This window comes from Mastigoproctus giganteus, chromosome 2, assembly GCF_048544385.1.
Source record: "Mastigoproctus giganteus isolate SK-2022 chromosome 2, ASM4854438v1, whole genome shotgun sequence".
NCBI classification, from domain to species: domain Eukaryota; kingdom Metazoa; phylum Arthropoda; class Arachnida; order Uropygi; family Thelyphonidae; genus Mastigoproctus; species Mastigoproctus giganteus.
This window is the reverse complement of record NC_143576.1, coordinates 32,077,770-32,100,614: the sequence shown is the minus strand read 5'-3', so window position 1 is coordinate 32,100,614 and position 22,845 is coordinate 32,077,770. Positions and strand designations below refer to the sequence as shown.

General features: G+C 39.3%; 1 protein-coding gene across 1 annotated transcript in view; it reads right to left on the bottom strand.

Moving 5' to 3' along the window:
- LOC150089256 (protein FAM219A) overlaps nucleotides 1–13,722 on the bottom strand; it is a 140,961-nt gene extending 127,239 nt beyond the window's left edge. The window contains exon 1 of the mRNA XM_090389923.1: nucleotides 13,078–13,722. Coding sequence (XP_090246049.1) covers nucleotides 13,078–13,272 — 195 coding nt within the window. The 5' untranslated portion in view covers nucleotides 13,273–13,722. The remainder of the gene's footprint in view (nucleotides 1–13,077) is intronic.
- Between the last annotated feature and the right edge of the window lie 9,123 nt (nucleotides 13,723–22,845).

Here is a 22,845-nt window from a genome sequence, read left to right as displayed (position 1 = left end):
TATAATTGGTGCTAAAGTTTCTGTGGCCTGTGACTTGCTGCCCATCTATATCTATTTTGGCCTCTAGCCAAAAAAAAAAAAAAAACATTGGAAAGGCCCTGATTTAAAATATGCAGGAAGGGGGAGAGAGATTACAAGTTAACCCTCCAGAGTATACATTGAAAAAAAAAAATCATGCCAGTGGGTGGATTGGAGTACTGTACAAACTTTACCAATCACATTTTTTTTTTCCCCCAGAATAAACAGCAAGACTGCTAAAAATAGGAAACTTTAAAACTTTATCCTTAAGGCTAAAAAAATCTATTTCTCTGGCTACCTTAAGAATAAACTCTGTGGTGACAAAGTGAGCAAAATCAAGGGTACATTAAAATTAACAGCATAGTAGAGCAGCGCCCTTTTTATTACTACAAAAAGATCCTTGAAGAAGCTTTTTATAGCTATGCTTTTTCAATTAAAAAATAATACCACAGTTGAGGAGTACTAAAATCACACGAATTGGTCTGTTTGTGGTTGTTCATTTTCACCAATGTTCAATGGTGAAAATGAAGCAAAAAAAAAAAAACAAGAAAATGACAACAGAAAAACTCCTTTAGCAAGAAGAGCCTTTAAGGGCAGAAAAAGTGAGACAACTGCCTTCAACTCCAGTTAAAAAAAAAAAAAAAAAAAAAATTTAGATATGCAACTTACCAGAGAGCAATCTGACCAAAAAAAAAAATATACACAAAATAATAACAGAAAGTTAAAGAGAAATAGAACTAAATTTCATGGTTAGTATAGCTTACAGCAGACTCAGTCTTTCCTAAAGGAAATGCACTTGTACATGTGGTCCATAAACTGAAATGTTTATTAATAGAGTGCTTTCAGAATTATTCTGATTTTTTCCTCTTGCTTTGAAATTTGGGGAAAGGTTTTTTTTTTAAACAAAAAAAAATAAACTCAAACAACTTGGCTATTTTGTTAACTGAATATGACATTGCTAGCAAACTGGACTGCAATGGAATTACAGCTGATTTTACATTAAATAAATGCTCATAACATTTCTTTATAAGTTATTATAAACAAATATATAGTTCATAAGTTAGAGTATCATACTATGCAGACTTTTATACATTCCAGCTTTAAAAAGTATTAAATTATTGTTTAATTTTTTTTTTTTTTTTTTTTTTTTTTTGTGGAATTAGTCATTCATTATTCTGCTGTGGTTCTTGGTTATTCCAAGAAGTTCAATGTTTTCAATTTTAAAGGCATTTTCTTTTTTTTGCCAAATTTTCTCTCATTTTAACTTTAATAGCATGCAGATAGTGGCCCCCCCCCACCACCAGTGGCCATAGTTTTCCCATGTCAGTTATTATAGCTTTTTCAGCCAGCACAAAATGCAAATTGACATGTGACTTCACACTTCCACAGACATAATACGCATATATGGATTTGAGCAACAAGCTCAGAGCCATTAAAATAGTAACTTGAAACTGACAGCTGAACATCTCCCCATTTTAGTTAACCTGAAGCCACTACCCTTGATGAGTGGTGCACTATGGCCATAGTTGCCAATGTGCCTAATAAATCCCTAAACAAACAAAAAACCCTTGATGAGAACTGTTCAGGGGAAGAGGTGTGATCAAGTGTAATTTATAAATAAAAAAACGGTGCATGTGCCGAGCATGCACAGTAGATGGTTTTCGTAAAACATCCTTGGCTTGGAAGAAGTTAGTGAAATCCAAGCCAATAACATAATTACCCATTTGAATGGCTACAATAAAATGGCAGCTGCAGGAAGTATAATTGCAATTATACAAGTATTTGATTTTTCTTTCTTTCTTTTTTTTTTTATGAAAACCCCAAACACAAGAGGTATTAGAACCTATAGTAATTGTACCATGCATGGGTTGGCAGTTGATGATGGGAAGATGATGAGAAGTTGAGATGATGAAAGAATGAAAGATATGTTGACTTGAACTTCTGCAGATTATAATTTTCAGGAAATGCATATGAAGGAAGGTTGTTCCAAAAAACAGAAGTTGAATGAATAAATGATGAAGAGGAAAAGTTGGTTCTGTGAGTTCGTAGTTGGACATTAAAAGGATGTCGACTGATTGCAGCACACATTCGGACTGCTTTTGAAAGGGGGAGTGGGAATTATAGAAGTCAATTCTAGAAGAATTGACTTCTTCTAGAATTGAAGAATAATTATAGAAGAACGGTGCCCATGGAAGTATCCACGGAAAAGGCATGCAGCAGATACAGAATGCCTATAAGACAGGGAGTGGAAAGACTGTTAGAAATGAGTCATTAATTAACCTAACTGCTCTCTTTTGAATGGAATCTAGAAGCCTGAGAGAAGTTTTAGGAGAACCGCCCCAGATGTGGGAACAATATTCCATGGTAGTGTAGATTTGTGATCTGTACAGAGTGAACAGCTGTTAGGAAGCAAAGTAATGCAGTGAAAGAGAAAACCCAGTTTTTTAGATGCAGAGGAAGCAATATGTGATCTGCTTATGCCAAGAGAGATTAGAAGTCAGGGTAATCCCCAATAGAGATATATGATCTTGCCTAGAAATCGGAGTGTCATCGAAGATAAGCATAGGAGCAGAAAAATCCTTTTTGTGAGATATAAGACAGGACTGAGTTTTAGAAGGGTTGAAATCAACTAAGTTATCTTTACCTCACTGGAGAATTACCTAGAGATCAGCATTTAAGGAATTGGTAGGGGATATTCAAGGAATTGAAGCTGTTTCAGGAGGACAAGGTAAGGTTACTCGAACTGGTGGAATGCAATGTTCAATCATCAGTAAAACTTTGGATGGGATTTTCCAGTCAACAGAAGGTCATTAATATACAAGAGGAAAAGAGTGGGAGAAATACCTGAACCCTGAGGAACACCAACATTAGTGGAGAAGTTAGAAGACAGAGAGCCAGCTACCATCACCCACAGTGAGCAGTCAGGGGAAGAAAACTGGATACCCAATTACATAAAACAGTTCGCAAACCATAAGACAGAAGCTTATTTAGAAGACCTTTATGCCAAACACGATCAAGCCTTTGAAATGTCAAGAGCAACTGCCTGAGTTTCACCAAACTTTTCCATTGAATTTGTCCATAGATGGATAACATAAGCCAAAATATCACCAGTCAGTGGCAGATTCAGGGTAGGGGCACGTGCCCCCCTGTCGTTTTTTGGAAAATATACACTAATCTTTTAAATTCCCTTTAGCTACAAAAACATTTTTTTTTTTTCATTGTTAACATAGGATTTTATCTATTTTTGCATTGTGGCTCCGCTTTTTTCAACTGACTACAGTTGGCAACACTGATACTAATGTGATTGCCATTGTAGTGCACAAAATGGTCCCCTCTGTCATTTTTTTTCTAGATCTGCCACTGTCACCAGTGTAGCGCATTGACACTGATGGAATCCCTACTGGCGATCGTTGATCAGATGGAAGGTTTCTAGATGGTTTAAGAAAATTGATTTCCATTACTTTAGAAAGAATAGAAGTAATTGCAATGGGACAATAATTGGATGGGAGGGTTTGTCACCCTTTTTAGGAACTGGCTGGATATGAGCAAATTTCCAAGCAGGATAAACACCTTTGGAATAAGAAAGTGAAAAAACGCAACACAGAACAGCAGTAAGTTCAGGAGCATACTGGTGGGAGGTGGTTTAATACAAGAGTTGGAAGAAAAATAGGATGCTAGCAGGTCAGCTTTATCCTTGACTGAATGGGCAAAAGAACCACCTGGTTTTGACAGAGGTGGGAATTATGGGCAAAAGTTGTATCCAATAGCTTTGGAAAGTGACCAGAATACTTGGCTACCATTTGGACAAGTAGCGAGTTTTCTGCTCTTAACCTGTTTGAAATCTAGTTTGGACTGATTAATAACTGCTTTACAATTGTTGAGAGCTTTGGTGTAGGCAGAAAATGAAACTGGTGATTTGGAAACAAGCCAATTACGATAAGAAACACTTATCTTGAACAGCTTTAGCACATTTATTGGAAAACCAAGGTTTAGACAACATTCTTACATTGACCCGAGACCATGTATATTTGTGAAATGAACAAGGAAGCGTTTGGGAGGTGTAGATGTTTTTGCAGATAAGTTTGCTCTATTAGTTTGACAATTTATGGTGCATTCAATAGTAAGAAAAAGTGAGGGGGGGGGGGGACATGCTGTATGAAGTAATGAAATTTTTGGATATGGCTTACACATGGCAAGAATATACCCAGCTCCTTGACATAACGTGTCCTTGACAATGATCCTGCATACACACTCCCTCCAGGAAGTGTGTATGCAGGGGCTTTATATGCATACATAGAGGGTCTATGTATGTATAGGACCAGCAGAGTAGAGGCAGTGAGATTATACACTAGCTGATCCGGAAGCCGCCTAGAGAGCTGCCAATAGGTTCAGTCCAGTGTACTAACTACCGGCTGGCCTGCGAACACTGTTTTAGAGTTTAGAGCTGTACCCTTGAATTGTAAGGAAGATTGGATAGTGCCATGATATCCATCATAACCTCAAAAGACATCAATCATACTGCATAATGAAAGAAATGGGGAAGGGTTTACCGAGCTTTACTCTGGAGACTAAACATGGGTTGCACCACTTCAAGCCTCCAATAAACAAAGTGGTGGTATTGCATCGGTTGATGAGTCATCTACCACCTAGGTATTGCCTGGTAATATAGAGGGGCATCATTCCTCTGTGTGGTGTGGGAGCCACACCTCAACCCCTGCTTATGTTGGTTTGCACCTCGTTGATCACCCACTGTGTGCCAGGTACCATATTTCTGGACTTGCACATGGGGGTTATACCCAGGGTTACTAACAGTCCCACCATCATGAAGGTGCAAGCAGCGTTTTAGACTCTTTAAGTAGCAAGCAACACCTTGGCATATCTGAGAGAATGGCTGTGACACCTTCAAGGACCAAATTTGATTGTGGCAGGGCCAGTATTTGATTACAAATACTTGTATTGTTTCAATCATACAAGTATGATTGCAACAATATAAGTTACGATAATTTGCCTCTGGCGGAAGCTGCAGATGACGTCACTTCTGCGCGAATCGACAAATTTTTTGTGACCAATCAGATTTACTCAGTTGAGGTGCCCCAAGGATGTTTCACATCAAAAAGAATATATGACATATGGATAGCCTGAGTGATATGTATGAAAAAAAGAAATAATTGCCAGATTCCTACTGGTTCAATTTTAATGAAATTTTGAGTGGCTAGACAAATTTTTCTAAAAGTGTCAAATATAAAATTTCATGGAAATTCATTAAGGAATCCAGTTATTACATAAAAACAAATAACTGCCAATCAATCACTCTCTCACTCTCTTTTTTCTCTCTCTCTCTCTCTCTCTCTCTCTCTTCGTGGGTAGTACAGTGGTTATAATCCTACTTTTTATAGAACTGACTTTAATGAAATTTGGGATGGCTCAACAAATCGCCCTGAAAGATCGAAATATGAAATATGAGAATCCATCCACCAAGAGTTAACTTTTACATGAGGATGGATATGAAGACAAAAGGTGCTTTAAACATATATGCTAATGTGCTTAAAAAAAAGCAGAACAATGAAAATAAATGTCAAGTATGCTGAATTTATCAACAGCAGTGGAAGCTGCAATAAAAGGCTTGCTGTTGATCAAAGATAAGAAGTTGGAATGGTAGCAATGTGATACTTGCCAAAAAACTATTTTTGCCAATATATTTTAACATCCATTTGAAATTGTTTTGAAATACTGTATTTGAAATTGATGATACTAAACAAAAAAAAAAAAAAAAAAAAAAAAAAATGCATCTAAGGTGGATTGCATCTATTCAATTATATTAAAGGAGGCAACAAATCCTTAGCCTTAACTATGAGAGCATCTTTGGATTCAAGAGAGGTAGCTGTGGATTGGAGATGTGCAAATGTATTCCCAGTTCACAAAGGAGGATAAAGGGTGACATGAGCAATTATAGACCTGTTAGCTTAACTTCTGTTAAAGGGAAAGTCACTAGTTAAGAGTAATGTGGGACTATCAAGACAGGAATGCATTATACTGCAGTCACAGCATGTATTTGGCTTGTGTGAACAAGCTGATTGGATACTATGATACAATAACAAAGGAACTGGATGAAAAAAATAATTTTGATATCATATACTTAGATTTCAGTAAAGCTTTTGATACTGTTTTACATAATAGATTGTTGTACAAATTGGAGCAGTGTGACATTAAAGTAAAGTGACCAGACATCCTGGATTATGCGGGACAGTCCCAGATTTCAGTCGTTTGCCCCGTACTGCAAACTGTCCCGGAATGGACATGTAGCCTTCATACAAAATAATTGGTTCCCGGCAAACATAATGCAAATCATTTGCATTATGTTTGCCGGGAACCAATGGTACAACGGAAACAGTTTTTTCAATAGTAAATAAGCTGTGGACGTCTACAAAATCTTTCAAGCTGACCATAGAAATGCTGAAAGCAATACTAAAAGTTAGGTGTAATTTTTCTAATTCTTGTGAAGAATTCTATGTAGAAATAGCAAGTAATGAAGAATTATTTGGAAAAATTCACTCAGCAGAAAAATATATTTAATTATATTATTTAATTTCTCGTTTTTATTGTTAAAAGAAGTATGCATTTTTATTATTATTTCACAGAAAAAAAAAAAACAACCTTTTTTTTCACTAGGCAAAATGAAAATCAATTAAAAACATGACCCGACGTTCACATTCTTCACATAACCTTCTATTCGTTACGAAGCATGACACACGAGGGGTACCATATACTGAATTTCAGCCTTTCTGTGGGGGGGAGGAACTATATATATATATATATATAATATATATATACACACACACACACACACAGTGGATTCCGGTTATTTGGGCCACCGGTTAATCGGGGCAGCCATTTATTTGCGGCAAATCTTGAAAAACCGAATCCAATCGAGAAAATAGCCAGGATTTACTTCGCTTAATTGAGACAACATGCCGTTTAATTGGGGCAGGAGATCGCAGCACTGGAGATTACCCTACGATTTTCTCGGACCATACCACGTAGTTCGGTCGGATAACTGGAGGTCACAACCATAAAACAATAAAAACAATTAGCAGTCACCTGTTTATTGGGCTTTTCTGTTAGTGCAATCTACCATAAATAGATAGTAAACTCAAACTTATTGAATTTTAGATAATACCGACAGCTGGAATTCTGTGGGTTATTATGGTGAAATGTGTTTACACTTCCATGAAATCTTCAATCATATAAAAAAATTAATTTTCAGAATCTTCTCTTCATTCCTATTTTTAAAGCTTCGTAACTTGTTACTCCGTTCTCACTTGCGTGTATCGTGTTACTTGCAATTTGTGTGTGTGCCTTTTCTTTGTTATTGACTGCTTATCTTTTTACTGCTTTAAATTTTAACCCCCACCCACAAATGTCGGTGAACAGAAATGTCAACTAGTTAGTATGTACATATTACAGTATGCATTAATTATTCAGATTAGCACGTATATTCTTCCGATTTTTTAATTTTTTAATTGGTAAGGTAATAAAGGGTAAATTTGTGGTTAATATATCTACTTTTATAGCCTGTGATGGATAATATTCCTCCTACTTTTGCTGATTAGAATTGCTGTTTAATAGAATTAAAATTCAATTCACAAATTGGTATAGTACTGTTCTCTATACTACATCGTATAGAGAACAGTACTTTACTATGGTGAGTCCTTGTAACGTGATTTGATTGTACAGTGAACCAATTGTAAAGCAGGAAGTCCATTGTATTTTTAACTATTCACCTGAAACTTCGAATAATTGGGGCAGCCGCTTAATTGGGCCAAAATGCACTAGTCCTGATGTGTCCTAAATAACCAGAATATATATATATATTGGAGTTGTGTCTGAAGACACAATTATTAGGTAGTGTTATTGGAGTGTGTATGAAATTAAGTAGTGTTATTAGAGTATGTTAACGGGTATGTATGAAACATTCTTCTAGTTTGGCTATGTGTCTGCTCAAAGCCCCTGAGGAAGTAGCAGATATATGGCCAAGAGGGAAAATGTTAATTTTCTTTAATTTTTGTCAATTTTCTTTAAATTTTTGTTTAATTTACATTAATTTCTATGTTTTGTAATTATATATTTATATGCATCTATGGTACATTAGGCTATCCATTACAGGGCTAGTTTATATATAACTAATGAGTTGGTTGGGATCACCACAAACCTGATGCTTCCATGTAGAATAAAATTTAATAAGAAATGTAATTTAGTACATATATATACGCTTTATATATACATTTTTTTTTTTTTTTTAAGAAGTTTGATATGTTATTTTATAAGTTTAGTTCAAAGAAGTCAATGTATTTAATTTGTATTTTTTATGTGAATATTTTTTATATATAAAAAATTTTAAAAAATTTGTATATTATTTCTGGGGGTAGGGACATCTTGAATTCCCATATTGACTTAAATAGACACATTTAAATAGGGATACACTTAAATAGAAAGGGTGCAAGGATATTTGCTGATGCTATCGAGGCAGCGTTAGGTGGGTCGGAAAACTGCTAGCTTGGGGGGAGACAGAGACCAATAGATTGACAGTAGCCACTGGCAGAGGTGAAAGAGATTCTTGCACTGCTTCTATTAGAATGAGCAGAAGCCTGAAAAACAAGATGCATGATATTTCAGAGACTGCTGGGAATCATTGCGGTACACGTAAACACATGGGTTGTGTTACGGTAGCTAAGAATAGAAACAGGTGCAGGTATACTTGCGTGTACACCAATGCTAGGAGTTTAGTAAACAAATTTGATGAATTTGAGGTATTGCTCAAAACATCAAAGGCAGATATTGTTGGGATATCAGAGACGTGGTGTCACACAGATATAAGGGATGCAGAACTGGAATTTGGGGAGTACAACATCTACAGAAAGGATAGACAGGATAGGAAGGGGGGAGGGGTTATGCTATTAGTTAAGAAACACATAAAAACCAAGTAAGTGAAGCCAGTCGACATCGCTGGACAGTGCAGTGTTGAGTCAGTTTGGTGTGACATAAGCATTGGGAGATCAAAATTGAGAGTAGGAGTGTGCTATAGGCCTAATGACTCTGATGAGTATAATAAGAAACTGTACAGGGAAATAGAATGGGACAGTAAATCAGAGAGTCTTATAATGGGAGATTTTAATTTCCCAGATATTGACTGGAATTTGGGGGCTGGTCACTCACACACTAGCAGGGCTTTTGTGGATTTATTGGATGATTGTTTTCTACATCAGCATGTTCGGGAGGCAACTAGAGGGAGGAATACTCTTGATTTGATCATCAGCAGTGATTCTTCATGCATTAAGAATCTGCAGATAAATGAACCACTAGGTGGCAGTGATCACAGTGTGCTGAAGTGGGATTTACTCAAAGAGGTAACTACCATTAGGGGTAAAGGGAAGGGTTATTGCTTTCGTAAAGGCGACTACGATGGACTGAGACAGTATTTAAATTCTATACAGTGGGCCCAACTGATGATGTTACCAACAGCAAATTCAAAATGGGAAGCATTCAAAGAACTTATCTTGGAAGCTACTAGACTTTACATACCAACTAAGAAATATTGTTCAAGGTTTAGGCCAAAATGGATGTCAGATGAACTAATGAGGCATATGGCAGAGAAGAAAAATGCATGGGATACTTACAAATTAACACATGACACAGAAGCCTATGATAGATACAAGTTGATATGCAACCAAGTTACAAAGGAGGTTAGGCAGGCGAAGGCAGATTATGAGAAATCCTTGGCAAGGGATGCAAAGAAAAACAGCAAAGAGTTCTTTACTTATGTAAACTCTAGAAGGAAGGGGATGAATCAGATTGGTCCACTTGATATTGATGGGTCAACTGTTGATGATCCTGCTCAGGTAGCTAACAAACTAAATGAATATTTTGCATCGACATTCACACATGAGGAGTTATTCAGCGAGGGGAATGCCAGAGGTGTATTCAACTCTAGCAGTAAGCTACAGAATCTTGAAATAACTGGGAGTAAAGTGGAGGAGAAACTGTTGAAGATAAACACAAGAAAGGCACCCAGGGTGGATGGGATCTATCCAGTTATATTAAAGGAGGCAGCAAAGGAAGAAAGCAAACGCTTAGCCATAATTATGAGAGCTTCCTTGGACTCAGGGGAGGTACCCATAGATTGGAAATGTGCAAATGTGACCCCAATTCACAAAGGAGGATCAAAGGCTGACACAAGTAATTATAGACCTGTGAGCTTAACTTCTGTTCCAGGAAAATTAATGGAGGCACTGGTTAAAGAAGCACTGCAGGATCATTTAGACAAGACTTCAGTTATAGCTCGGACACAGCATGGTTTTGTTAAGGGGAAGTCTTGCCTGACCAATTTGATTGGATACTATGATGCAGTCACAAAAGAACTGGATGCAGGGAATAGCTTTGATATTATATACTTGGATCTTAGAAAGGCTTTTGATACTGTTGCACATGGAAGACTGCTGCACAAATTGGAGCAGTGTGGCATTGGAGGCAAGTTGCTGCTGTGGATAAAGGGGTGGCTGAGGGGGAGAAGACAGAGAGTGGTAATCAATGGACCCTGCTCATCGTGGACTAATGTTATTAGTGGAGTCCCTCGGGGCTCAGTGTTGGGTCCATTATTGTTTTCTGTAGTTATAAATGATATTGATGATGGTATATCAAACTTAATGTCCAAGTTTGCAGACGATACAAAGGTTGGCAGGGTTGTCAAGGACACTACTGACACTATGCTGCTGCAACAGGATCTGGAAAGGTTGAGCAGATGGGCTGAGAGGTGGCAAATGAAGTTTAACATTGACAAATGTAAAGTACTACACATGGGAAACAGCAACCCCAGAGCAACTTATCAACTCTGTGGTACTACACTGACAGTGGTAGAGAATGAAAGGGACTTGGGGGTGGTTGTGCAGGCAGATATGAAGTTCTCTGAGCAGTGCAGACGGGCGGCAAGAGTAGCTCATGGAATATTGTCAATGATATACAGGAATTTTTCCAGCAGGGATAAGGAGGTGATTATTCCCTTGTATAAGGCAATGGTCAGGCCACACCTAGAGTACTGTATACAGGTCTGGAGGCCTCATTTCAAGAAGGATGTAGAGCTGCTGGAACGAGTACAGAGAAGGGCAACAAGATTAGTGAATGGAACAAAGGGGTGCTCTTACGAAGAAAGGCTTAAGTTTTGCAAATTAGAGTGTCTGGAGACTAGGCACCAGCGAGGTGATCTGATAGAGGTGTATAAAGCCTTGAATGGTTTGAGCATGCTCAATGCTGATGGGATTCTTCCTCTAGCTCAGAATAATCACCTGAGAGGGCATAAATTCAAATTGAGGAAAGACAGATGTAGGATAGACATGCGGAAATTTGCCTTTAGCCAGAGGGTGGTTGGTTGGTGGAACAGACTTCCATCCCTTGTAGTGGAGGTTGATAGCCTAAATAAGTTTAAGGCTCAGCTGGACAGTTATTTTGAATGAACAGAGGGGTGAAGTGGAAGTGGGTTTTTTTTTTTTTTTTTGGCTGATGCTGCATAAGCTTGCTTTTTTGCATCAAATGCCTCTACTAATTCTAATGCTAATTGGAATGCTAAGGATCTGGTCACTTTACATTAAAGGCAAGTTAATGCTATGAATAAAGTGATGGTGAGTGGTTATCAATGGACACTGCTCTTCATGGACTAATGTTATTAGTGGCATTGCCTAGGATTCGGTGCTGGGGTCCAATGCTGTTTTTTGTATTTATTAATGATACTGATGCAGGTATATCAGGCTTAATGTCTAAGTTTGCAGATGATTCAAAGGTTGGCAGGGTAATTAATGACACTAATGATGGTATGCTACTGCAACAAGATCTAGAAAAATTGGCAGATAGGCTGAGAAATGGCAACTGAAGTTTTTAACATTGACAAATGCAAAGGTACTACATATGGGTAGCAGTAACCCCAGAGTAACGTACTGTATGGGACAACACACAGAGTAGTGGAGAATACAAAAGACCCAAGGATAAGTGTGCAGTCAGATATGAAGTTTTTAGAGCAGTGTAGACAGGCTGCCAGAGCAGCTCATGGGGTCTTGTCAATGATATACAACAAATTTTACTAGCAGGGATAAGGAGGTGATTATCCCTTTTTATAAGGTAATGGTCAGGCCACACCTTGAGTACTGCATACAGGTCTGGATTCCTCATTTTAGGTAGGATGTAGAGTTGCTAGAACAAGCACAGAGAAGGGCAACAAGATTGGTGAGGGGGAACAAAGGGGTGCTCTTACCAAGAAAGGCTCTGCAAATAGCAGCTTCTGGAGACTATGCAACTGCAAGGCATTCGGATTGAGCTGTATAAGGACTTGAAAGGTTTGAGCAGGCTCAATGCCGATAAGATTCTTCCTCTTGCTCAGATTACAAAACTGAAGGGGCATAAATTCAAATTGAAGAAAGACAATTGTAGAACAGATGTGCAGAAATTTGCTTTTAACTAGCGGGTAGTTGATAGCTGGAACAAACTTCCATCTATTGTTGTGAAAGTTGATAGCATGAATAAATTCAAGGAAGAACTGGATAAATTCAAGGAGTGAATGGATGGGTGAAATGGGAAGTTTTTTTTGGCTGATGCTGTATAAGCTTGCATTCTTGCATTATATGCCTCTACTAATACTAATGCATTAAAGTCTAATTCCATTCTGTAAAACTTACATATCTAAATGAATGGATTTTGAATCTGACTACAATGGAATCAAATATTAAAATGATATTCTCAAATATGAAAACTCATCTACCATTAACAGAAAATATGAAAGAATATGAATGTAAATTACCATAAAATAATTTTTCATTAATACTATATATTCAATCTGACTGTTTTTTTTTATTAAAAATTCTTTATCTTAGCAAGGCAATTTTGGCAAGTACATGTTCCTGTGTGGTATTGAAGAATTTATGTAACAATGATACATAAGATATAAAAAATTTAGGAAATGCTGGACAGCAAAAAACAAACCACGCTATTATCATACTGACATTTAAATAGCATACTAACCTCAGAGTTTTTACTGATGTCAGTATTATCTTCAAAATGCACTTCTTTGTTAAGAGAAATATCTTCTTCTACAGCGTTCAGTATACAGTTCTTCTTGTGTTCATTGTGGAAACTGTGCCCACTTCCGTAAATTGATGAATTCGATCCATTACAATTTGATTTAGAATCGCTATCAATTCCACTGTCTTCCATCATAACAAAGATATAACTTCATATGCTGTCGAAACATATATTACCGAATACATGAAACACTTATAAATGTGCGAGTATGTATAGGGGCAAATATACAAATATCAATAATGATATTTATCGAAATCACAAGGTGTAGCACTGTCACAGAAATCTATACCTGTCATTATTACGAAGCACCTTTTAAGCGACATTTGACCGCATTCTAACGTTACGCATGGCTAGAACAAAATAAACACATTCAGCTATCAAATCTAATTAAAATAGGCCTTAATACAATAGTTCGTATGCAAAAATCGTCAAATTTCTCCATTGTCATTATAAAAATGAATCTATCCGCATCTAAAAAGTTTAAATCCGCTTGCATAAAACCTTAAATATTTATCTCTGCCATATTGCATGGTTCAAGTGTCCGCATTCTATAAACTTACATTTTCTCTACATTTCGCGAATTCTATATAGATTCTTATAAATATTTCCCCTCCCCCTTTTCTTTTCTTTTTTTTTTTTTTTTTTTTTTCTCAATATCCAAAAGTTATGTCAGAAATTTCTGAACTACGTCCCATTATTTCCAAACGTTTCTGAAAAATGATCGTCATGCGCCACCTCGCAAAATTAAATGAAATTAAAAGAGGCGTCACTAAATTGCGTTTACTGATAAAATTGAATTCACAGCAACAAAAATCTGAATAATTGATGTCACGCGCACTGACAAATGAGAAGTGGTTATCAGAAACATTCAAAAAAATTAAACAAAATATTTTTAAAAAAGAATGTATGTGCTATGAATATAGTTTTCCTTTATTATTATTTTACGTTACAGCATTATACAGGGTGATTCACTACCAGTGAGACAACTTGCAGGAGGTGTAGGGGGGAACAAAGAAGAATCGGAATCACATAGCATTGCAGCGTTCGCAATGCCTTCGTCATGCGGGAGGTCGGGTAAACAAAGAAGCAAAGAAAAAGAACAGAAACAGCAACTCGTTCGTGTAACAGAAATCATTTTAATGACAAGTTTTACATTGGCAAAAAGCCATGCTACAGAAGGTGTTCGAAAGTTCGACCAGAAGCAGTCACACAGGCTTCACAGCGCCGCGGCATGGAATCCCTAACGTTCTGGAAGATTTCTGCCGTGTCTCGAATCTCCACAGCAGCTACAGAGATGTGAGCGACGAGATCTTCAACTGAATCAACGGGGGCCTCGTACATCAATGTCTTCATTTGACCCCAGCAGAAGAATTCCAGGCATGATAGGTCCGGCGATCTAGTAGGCGAATGAAGCTGACCACCACGACCTATCCAGTGCTGTCCAAATGTAACTTTAGGTGTTGGCGGACGTCACTGGTGTAATGTGGGGGAGCCCCATCATGCTGGAACCACATTGAGCGGCGCAATGACTGAGGAACATGTGTTCTTCAATAACTTCGGGCAGGACTTGCTGTAGGAAGATCAAGTATGCCCTACCGTCCAGACGAGGAGGCAGAAGGTATGGTCCAATTAGGTGGTCTCCAACAATGCCGGCCCAAACATTGACAGAGAAACGTTGAGTTGCACGTGTTCGCGTACCATGGGGGTTCTCCGAAGCCCACAAATGGGCGTTATGTTGATTGAAGGTTCCCTCTCTTGTGAAACTTGCCTCATCCGTGAACAATACGGACGCAGCAAATGCGCTGTCTGCCGCACTCTGTTGAAGAAACCAAGTAGCAAAAGTCCTCCGGAGTGGATAATCAGCAGGCTCCAATGATTGGACGCGTTGCAGATGGCATGAACTCATTTGGTTTGTTGACCGTATCCTCCATACAGTGGACTGGGAAATACCCAATCGTTGGCCTATCGCTCGGGTACTCGTACTCGGATTGCCTTCTGCAAGACGTAGGACATTCTCTTCATTGTCTGGCGTCCTCATCGTTCGCTCTCGATTCATGGTACCTCTCGTGCAACAACCAGTCTCACGTAACCTTCTGTGCACACGTGCAAAATCGTATGATTACGAGCACGCCTGTGCGGGAAACGTTCCTGGTACAAGCGCAGAGCGGCGCGCCCGTTACAGTCCCCAGCTCCATACACGAGGTGTATGTCGGCCAGTTCAACGTTTCAATACTGGTCCATCCTACTGCCTCGGGAACCAGTTCGCAAATGCTGACTTCCAGCGGGATCGCTGTTCACACGACCTACCGTTCAACGTCCTCTACCGCATGACGAAGGCATTTCGGACCCTGCAATGCTACGTGATTCCGATTCGTCTTTGGCCCCCTACATCTTCTGCAATTTTGTCACACTGGTAGTGAATCACCCTGTATACAGTAGTGGAGGATACACACTACGATGTTGTTGTAAGGTTTTCAGCGTCAGCAACTTAGGCCATATTGTGCTGTATATTATAATTATTAGCCATATGGTGCAAGGAAGCATAAGCATGAGGCTTTTGCTGCACTAGCCAAAAAAAAAAAAATTCTCAGTTACCCTGAGTAAGAGAAAGAGAGAGAGAGAGAGAGAGAGAGTGTCAGAAGCGATCACCAAGAAAGAGAAGAATGATGATATCTAGCTCAGGACCCTGATTGTGCCGAGCCCATACTCACCAGATGTGAGCCCCTGGGGTTATAATATGTCTTGAGATATCAAAAGTAGATAATATGATAAACGACATAAAACAGTATAAGAAAAAAATGGATCAGTCACATAGAAAGAATGAACCCAAAACGGATGGCGAGATCAAGAGCTACAAGAACAGGTCTTAAAAGATCTAAGCTGGATTAAGTTAATGATGATGATGATCAGTGGCGTATCCAGGTATCATCGTAAGGGGGGCATGGCAGCCAGATGCAGGTAACATCGTAAGGGACGGCATGGCGACAGGACGTTTGAGTGTTTTTTAGAACGCCTCCTGCGTTCTGTTTCGTTAATTCCAAATTTTTGGCTAAGAGGAGGGCATAGTCTCTCTCTGCCCACCCCTGAATACGCCCCTGATGATGAAAATATGTGCGAAAATTGCGAATGTTCTGTTGCTCAATGAAAAAAACCGGGTTTCCGAGAGAAAAATCATGCTGAGATCGCCTGAGACCAACAAACTCATCCACGTTGTAATAATATACCCATAAAAATCGCTCGCATTATTGACGGGATTCGCACTCAAGCCTTTTCAAACGGGTGTTGGAAGGACGGTGATTACACTGACTGTGCTTCACAAGAGAGCTTTGTGTTTATAAAGAAAACACGAATTGAAAGCGTAATGACCTACTGTTGTTGCGAAAATTGGTTCAGCGGTGTCGTCTAATTGTATTTCTCTCCTTCGAAGCATAGGTCAGTTTTACAGGCCAACTTGCTTCAATACAAAAGGTATCGTAACTGCTTAGGCAGTTCTTTGCTACAATTTGCAGGATATAATTTTTTGCCTTTAGCCAGCGGGTGGTTGGTTGGTGGAACAGACTTCCATCCCTTGTCGTGGAGGTTGATAGCCTAAATAAGTTTAAGGCTCAGCTGGACAGGTATTTTGAATGAACAGAGGGGTGAAGTAGTAGTGGGTTTTTTTTTTTTTTTTTTTGGCTGATGCTGCATAAGCTTGCTTTCTTGCATCAAATGCCTCTACTAATGCTAATGCTAATGCTAATGCTAATAATACAACCAGTTTATGATGAGGCTTCTTGGCACACGATGTTGGATAAAATGATACAATCGTAATTCACTTATTTGTACTCATTGATTACTGCACCACATACTGAGTTTAGAACAGAACCAACTTATGTGCGATGACAATTATTATATGGGACTGCAGTGAATCAGAATATACAGTAGATGTAGAGCACTATTGGTATTGGCCTTATTCTATACATTAATGTATATAAAAAAGCGTGTTGCGTTTGCAATAGCCTTGCTACACTGTGCTGCCTCTTTATTAGGTGTACCTACCTACTAGTGTGTTGAGCCTGCTTTAGCCTTCAAAACAGCCTGAATTCGTCTAGGCATGGATTAAACAAGATGCTGAAAACGTTGTGCAGGAATGGATTACCATGCAGACATGAGGGTGTTCCGCAGTTCCTTGAGATTCGACGGAGGTGTAGGCCTGCAGCGAACAGCCCTTTCCAGTCCATCCCGAAGATGTTCAATAGGATTGAGATCCACGGACTGAGATCGCCACTTCAGTAAAGAAAATCATTTTCATGTTCCTGGAACTATTCCATAGTGATTCGGGCTTTGTGCACGGGAGCATTATCCTGCTGGAAGTGATCATCTGACTGAGAATAAACTCTCAACATGAACGGATGCACTTGGTCAGCAACGATGTTTAGGTAGGATGTGCAAGGTGCCCCCACCACCTTGCAAAGTAGAGTAGTCAGACAAGACGAGTCCGTGGATTCATGTTGTTTTCGCCAAATTCTGAGCCTTCCATCAACATGATGCACCAGGAACTTCGACTCGTCAGACCAAGCAACTGTTTCAATCCTCGATAGTCCAGTGCTGGTGTTGCTGTGCCCACAAGATGTGTGCTCTCTTGCTCTTCATTGATAAAAAAGATACGCGATGTGGCCATCGGCTGTTGTAGCCCTTTCGCGACAAAGTGAGACTAGTGGTCCATTGGGATATTCTGTTCTGAGCACCAAGTTTGTATTCTAAAGTGATGTGCAACATTGTGGCCGTCTGTTTGCTTGCACAATTCTAGCCATTCTCCTCTGACCTCTCTCATCAACAAACGATTTTTCTTCCACAGGAGTGCCGTTCAGAGTATATTTTCTGCTCGTTGCACCATTCTCATTACACCATTGAAACTGTGTTGCGTGAAAATTTCAGGAGAACTGCCGTTTCAGAGATACTTTGTCAAGCACGTCTTGCACCTACTACCATGCCACGTTCGAAGTCCGTTAGATCACTCCTTTTCCCCATTCTTGCTACGATTTGTACGCTTAACCGATACTAGAAAGGTTGTTCTGTTGCATTTATATCGACAACTATGGTCATGTGACTTGCAATGTTGTGGGATAAACTATTTGTGTAAGCAGCAGGGATGTACCTAATAAAGTGGCAGCACAGTTTAAAAACGGCCCTAATTCAAGAAATTTAAAAAAAAACCATTTTGGCCTTTCCCTAATTCTCTTTCACTTCATCCGAAAGATATTCAACTCCGCTAAATCTGGAGGCTCTGTGCTAGTTCAGCTCTTTCCTTTAGTTTATTACTGTTCTTGTGTCATTGGATGGCGACAGATGAATGAGTTTTTCCCGCAGATTTGGCCACGGTACAGATCTCCGGAGAAAACCGTCTTACTGCCACAAATGCACGCAAGAAATTTCAGGATAAAAATAATAGGAATTGTGTCCCACGTTAAACTATGTGTGTGTAAGTAAAAACTATAGATTGATCAGTTGTAACTTGTAACTATCACAGTTCAAAGCCAAACTAGTTTTTGCAGCAGGCACATTTCTCTGTAATATTTTGAATATGGGTAATAGCTACATTTCGTAGGTAACTTCGTTGACATAAATGCCATGTATCTATATCAGTAAAATAGACTGAACACGTAGGAAACATGGTTTAACTTGTGCGGCTTGCAATGAAGCAGGACAAAATTTGGTATGGTGGGGTACCAAAGAACAACAATGAATGAGGAAACAGCGAGAAACTTCGCATCGGTATAGGGGAAATTAATAGGGATTGTATAAGATTTACCAAAAAAGGTCACATTACAGAAGTCGATACAATTTTCTCGAAAATATGCTCACATGACATCTGTAGAACGTATGTTTCCTCCAACGACAAAACATGCCTGAGAGTGTTGAACCATGTTCGACATAAAGGTGTCTATAAGATTCTGTGACAACAAATCCTATTCTTCCATCAGCACAGACCTTAGCTCACAAGTGACCGAGGAGTTGGCTATCGGTGTTCAATGCCCAAGGGCATCCCATACATTTCGATCGGATTTAAATGATCGTTCTGGCCACGGAAGGCTGTGGATATCTTCAGTTTCAAGATATTCCTTCACTACTTAAGCTCTATATGCAGTTGCGTTGTTTTGCATGAAAAGAAAATCTAAACCAACCGCATTCCCCTAAAAAGTCATACTAGGGTTTGAGATCTGTTTTCGGTACTGCTTTGCAGATACGGTACCCATATCAAAAACATGAAGGGGGGCGTCGTTGATCACTATTCCGCCCCACACGAGAACATCGCTTATACCTTACTTTCTTTGGTGCTGTAGGGATGATACCACATTCCTCATTGTCTCCAGATGGAATAAGTTCTAGACTCTGTTTGTAGGCTAAAATAGGACTAACCACAGAGGCGAATTTAACGGCGGGCGCGCGCCCTGGGCCCCGACTTCTGAAGGGCCCCTCAAAACCCCAACTTTACACTTTTTTCACATATGACACCAAGTTTGGTTTCATATGTGCAATTTTAATTACGTACAACTTTACAATCGGAGGTAAAACGTGATAGTATGTTTATATTTGCTTATTTTCTTTATTTCATTACTACGCTGCATACTATACAAATACTACACTGCATAGGTCCCACACGACTGCGCTACCGCTCATGGAACAATAGAATCGTATTTGCTCCTTTGTACTTACAAAGGTTCTCCTGCAGTGCAGACTTACGATATATGCAAATACGCGTATATGTGTTATATTAAGTAAATTAATAAGAGGAGTATACCTCAATATAAATTTAATTCCTGTTGTTACATCAGCGCCTCCATTTTCGTAGTTTATGAATAATTTTTGAATATTAATTAATCATTAATTTATTGCACTATAACGAAAAATCTCTTCTCTAGTATTCTAATCATTCAGACTGTTAAATTTTATATTTTTCTTTTCATTGATGGGCTACCAATGGTAGCTAGAAAAATGAAATGACATCTATCAGGGGCTGAAAAAAGACAAATTAAAAAAAGACGCGAATATACTATAATACATATATTGTATTTAAATTTTATTGGAAATAAAACATTAATAGTACATAATATTTTTTTATTTATTTTAAAAAATGGTTAACATGTATTTTTATTTTCCCTGTCTCCCTCTTTTTTTTAAGGGGCCAAATATTTTCTTCTGCACCCGGGGCCTCAACCGACCCTAATCCGCTTCTGACTAACCAGAGAAAAGAACTGTACTCCATTTGTCAGGACTACAAGTCACATGTTCGTGGCACCAGTTTCGATCAGCTCTGCAAATTCAAATTCAAATTATTGTACACTGGTGTGCAAAACTTAAGGAACAACACTATTTCTAAAGGTTACAACCAAAAAAATCAAACGAAACAGCTTATGGCGATTTGCATTACTGTGGCCGTTCAGTGGAAAGCTGATTCACGTGCAAAAATTTGAATCGTGATGAGAGAGCTCACATAAACCGAAAAAAGCAGCAGTTCAACAATTATGTGCAAATCACCGAATTGTGACCACGATTGTTACAGACGTTCGATTGGTTTCATACAGCGTTACAGACAACGAAATGGCCAGTAGATAATATCTGCATAATTCTACCCGGGGTTGAATAATTGGGAAGCTCGAGGAACGTCGAAGTGCGAGGAGTGTGGCTGCAGAGTTCGGTCTCGCCCATAGCAATGCCTCACATGCGTGGCCGGCCTTCAGAACGACAGGTACAGCTGATCGAAGGACCAGTGGTGGTCGTCCATGGAAAAGAACGGTCAATGATGACCGCTTTATACACCTACAGGCCAAGAGGGACCGACACCAGACAGCGGGATCCATTGCAAACCAGCTGCACAGGAGCACAAGACGCAGGGTATCGGGGTTTACTGTGGCCAGGCGACTCCTCAAAGGTGTATGGTTTGCCCGACGGCCAATTCGCTGTGTCCCTTTAACACCTGCTCATCGGAGACACCATTCACAGTGGTACATCGAACACAAGCACTGGACAGCAGCACAATGGGGTAAGGTACTGTTTACTGATGAGAGTAGATTCAGTCTTAGTAGCGATTCTGGATGTCAGCTAATCTGGGAAGAGAGTGGCATACGGTATCACCCCGTAAACTTCACTGAAAGGGATTGATATGGCGGTCGAGCTGTTCTCGTCTGGAGAGGTGTTATCTTGGATGGACGTACAAAACTCTAAATACTGGAAGGCGGTACTGTAACCGATGCACGCCACTGTACAGAAGTAATCCTTCCTCATGTTCGCCTATTCCGAGGTGCTATTCGCCCCAGTTCATGTTTATGGATGATAATGCCACACTCCATCACACGGAAGGAAGCTGTTGATATGCTTTTGGAAAGTGAGAACATTGTTCGTATGGATTGACCTGCCCATTTCCGCCGATCTAAATATCATCGAACATATATGGAACGCTCTGGGGAGACACTTAGTAGCAAGACCACACCCAGCAGAAAATTTTCACCAGCTGAAAATGGCGCTGACAGAGGAATGGACGATGTTACCACAAGAACTTATCATCAACATCGTTATAAGTATAGATAGGTGGAGCATAGCCTGCATCGACATTAGGGGTGGCAATATCTCCTACTGTGGACCACCTCTTCCCTCTGTTCCATCTTTGGCAGTGATGCATCTGTATCATGGCAGCCAGTGCTATGTTGCCATTTTTGAATAAAGTCCCTCTGTACCATGTTGTTTCCTTCATCATTTCTGTACCTCATGAGGTTCCTATGGTATGCTATTCACATATCCAGTCCACTTCTATAAGAAGCTACAGGTGAAAACCTGATTGGTCCTTACGTTTTGCACACCAGTGTATTAGGGCCACCTGTAATTTCTTTCATAAACCTTGTATGTATTATGTCTGTAAATTGCATGCATTCTCTGGTCGATTTTCGTTTTGCTGGAAGAAAAACCCCAGTTACTGAGAGAAAAAACCTTGCTATCTTCGCCTGAGACCAACTAACTCAGTGACGGAATGAAAAACGCCCATTAAAGTTCATTGCATCACCAATGGGATTTGAACCTGGGCGTTCTCCATCCCATGTAGGGAGGACTGTGATGATACTGTCATCGCACAGATGATAACGAACTCTGCAGTGGATGGGGATTGATGAGTTGTAGACATGTACACATCTATAGTATCTTCTGCATGGTGCTCCAGGAACATTATGTCAACTCTGCCATACTCTGTGATGATACAAAATCCTAGAACGGTCAGAATGTGTACAGTGTTATGTTTGCGTAGAGTGTCTGCACGTATAGCACAGTGGTATTGTGACAGTGCTCCCCACACTGGGTTTGAATCCCGTAGATAACGCAAAGAGCTTTAATGGGCTTTTTATCACCCAGAAGAAATTCTGGGTGATTCTAATAAAATAATTTGAATTTGTATTTGTTTGCATTGAGTATGTGTTGTCTGGTTGTTTCTGCTCTCTTTGCCACCGAGAAGGCGATCACCTGGAAAGCATACCCATTGTCTATCTACACCAGGAAATGGGCCACAACTAGATGTGTCCCCTAATACCCCTGTCTCCCCTGAAGAGGGCGAAGTCCGCACCAACCGGAGGTAGTTCAATACCAGTAAAATTCCATACCCAAGGCTAACAAAGGAAAATAAATAAGTGAAATGAAAATGAGATAAAATACGATAAAAAAAAATTATAAACAGAAGTAATAAAA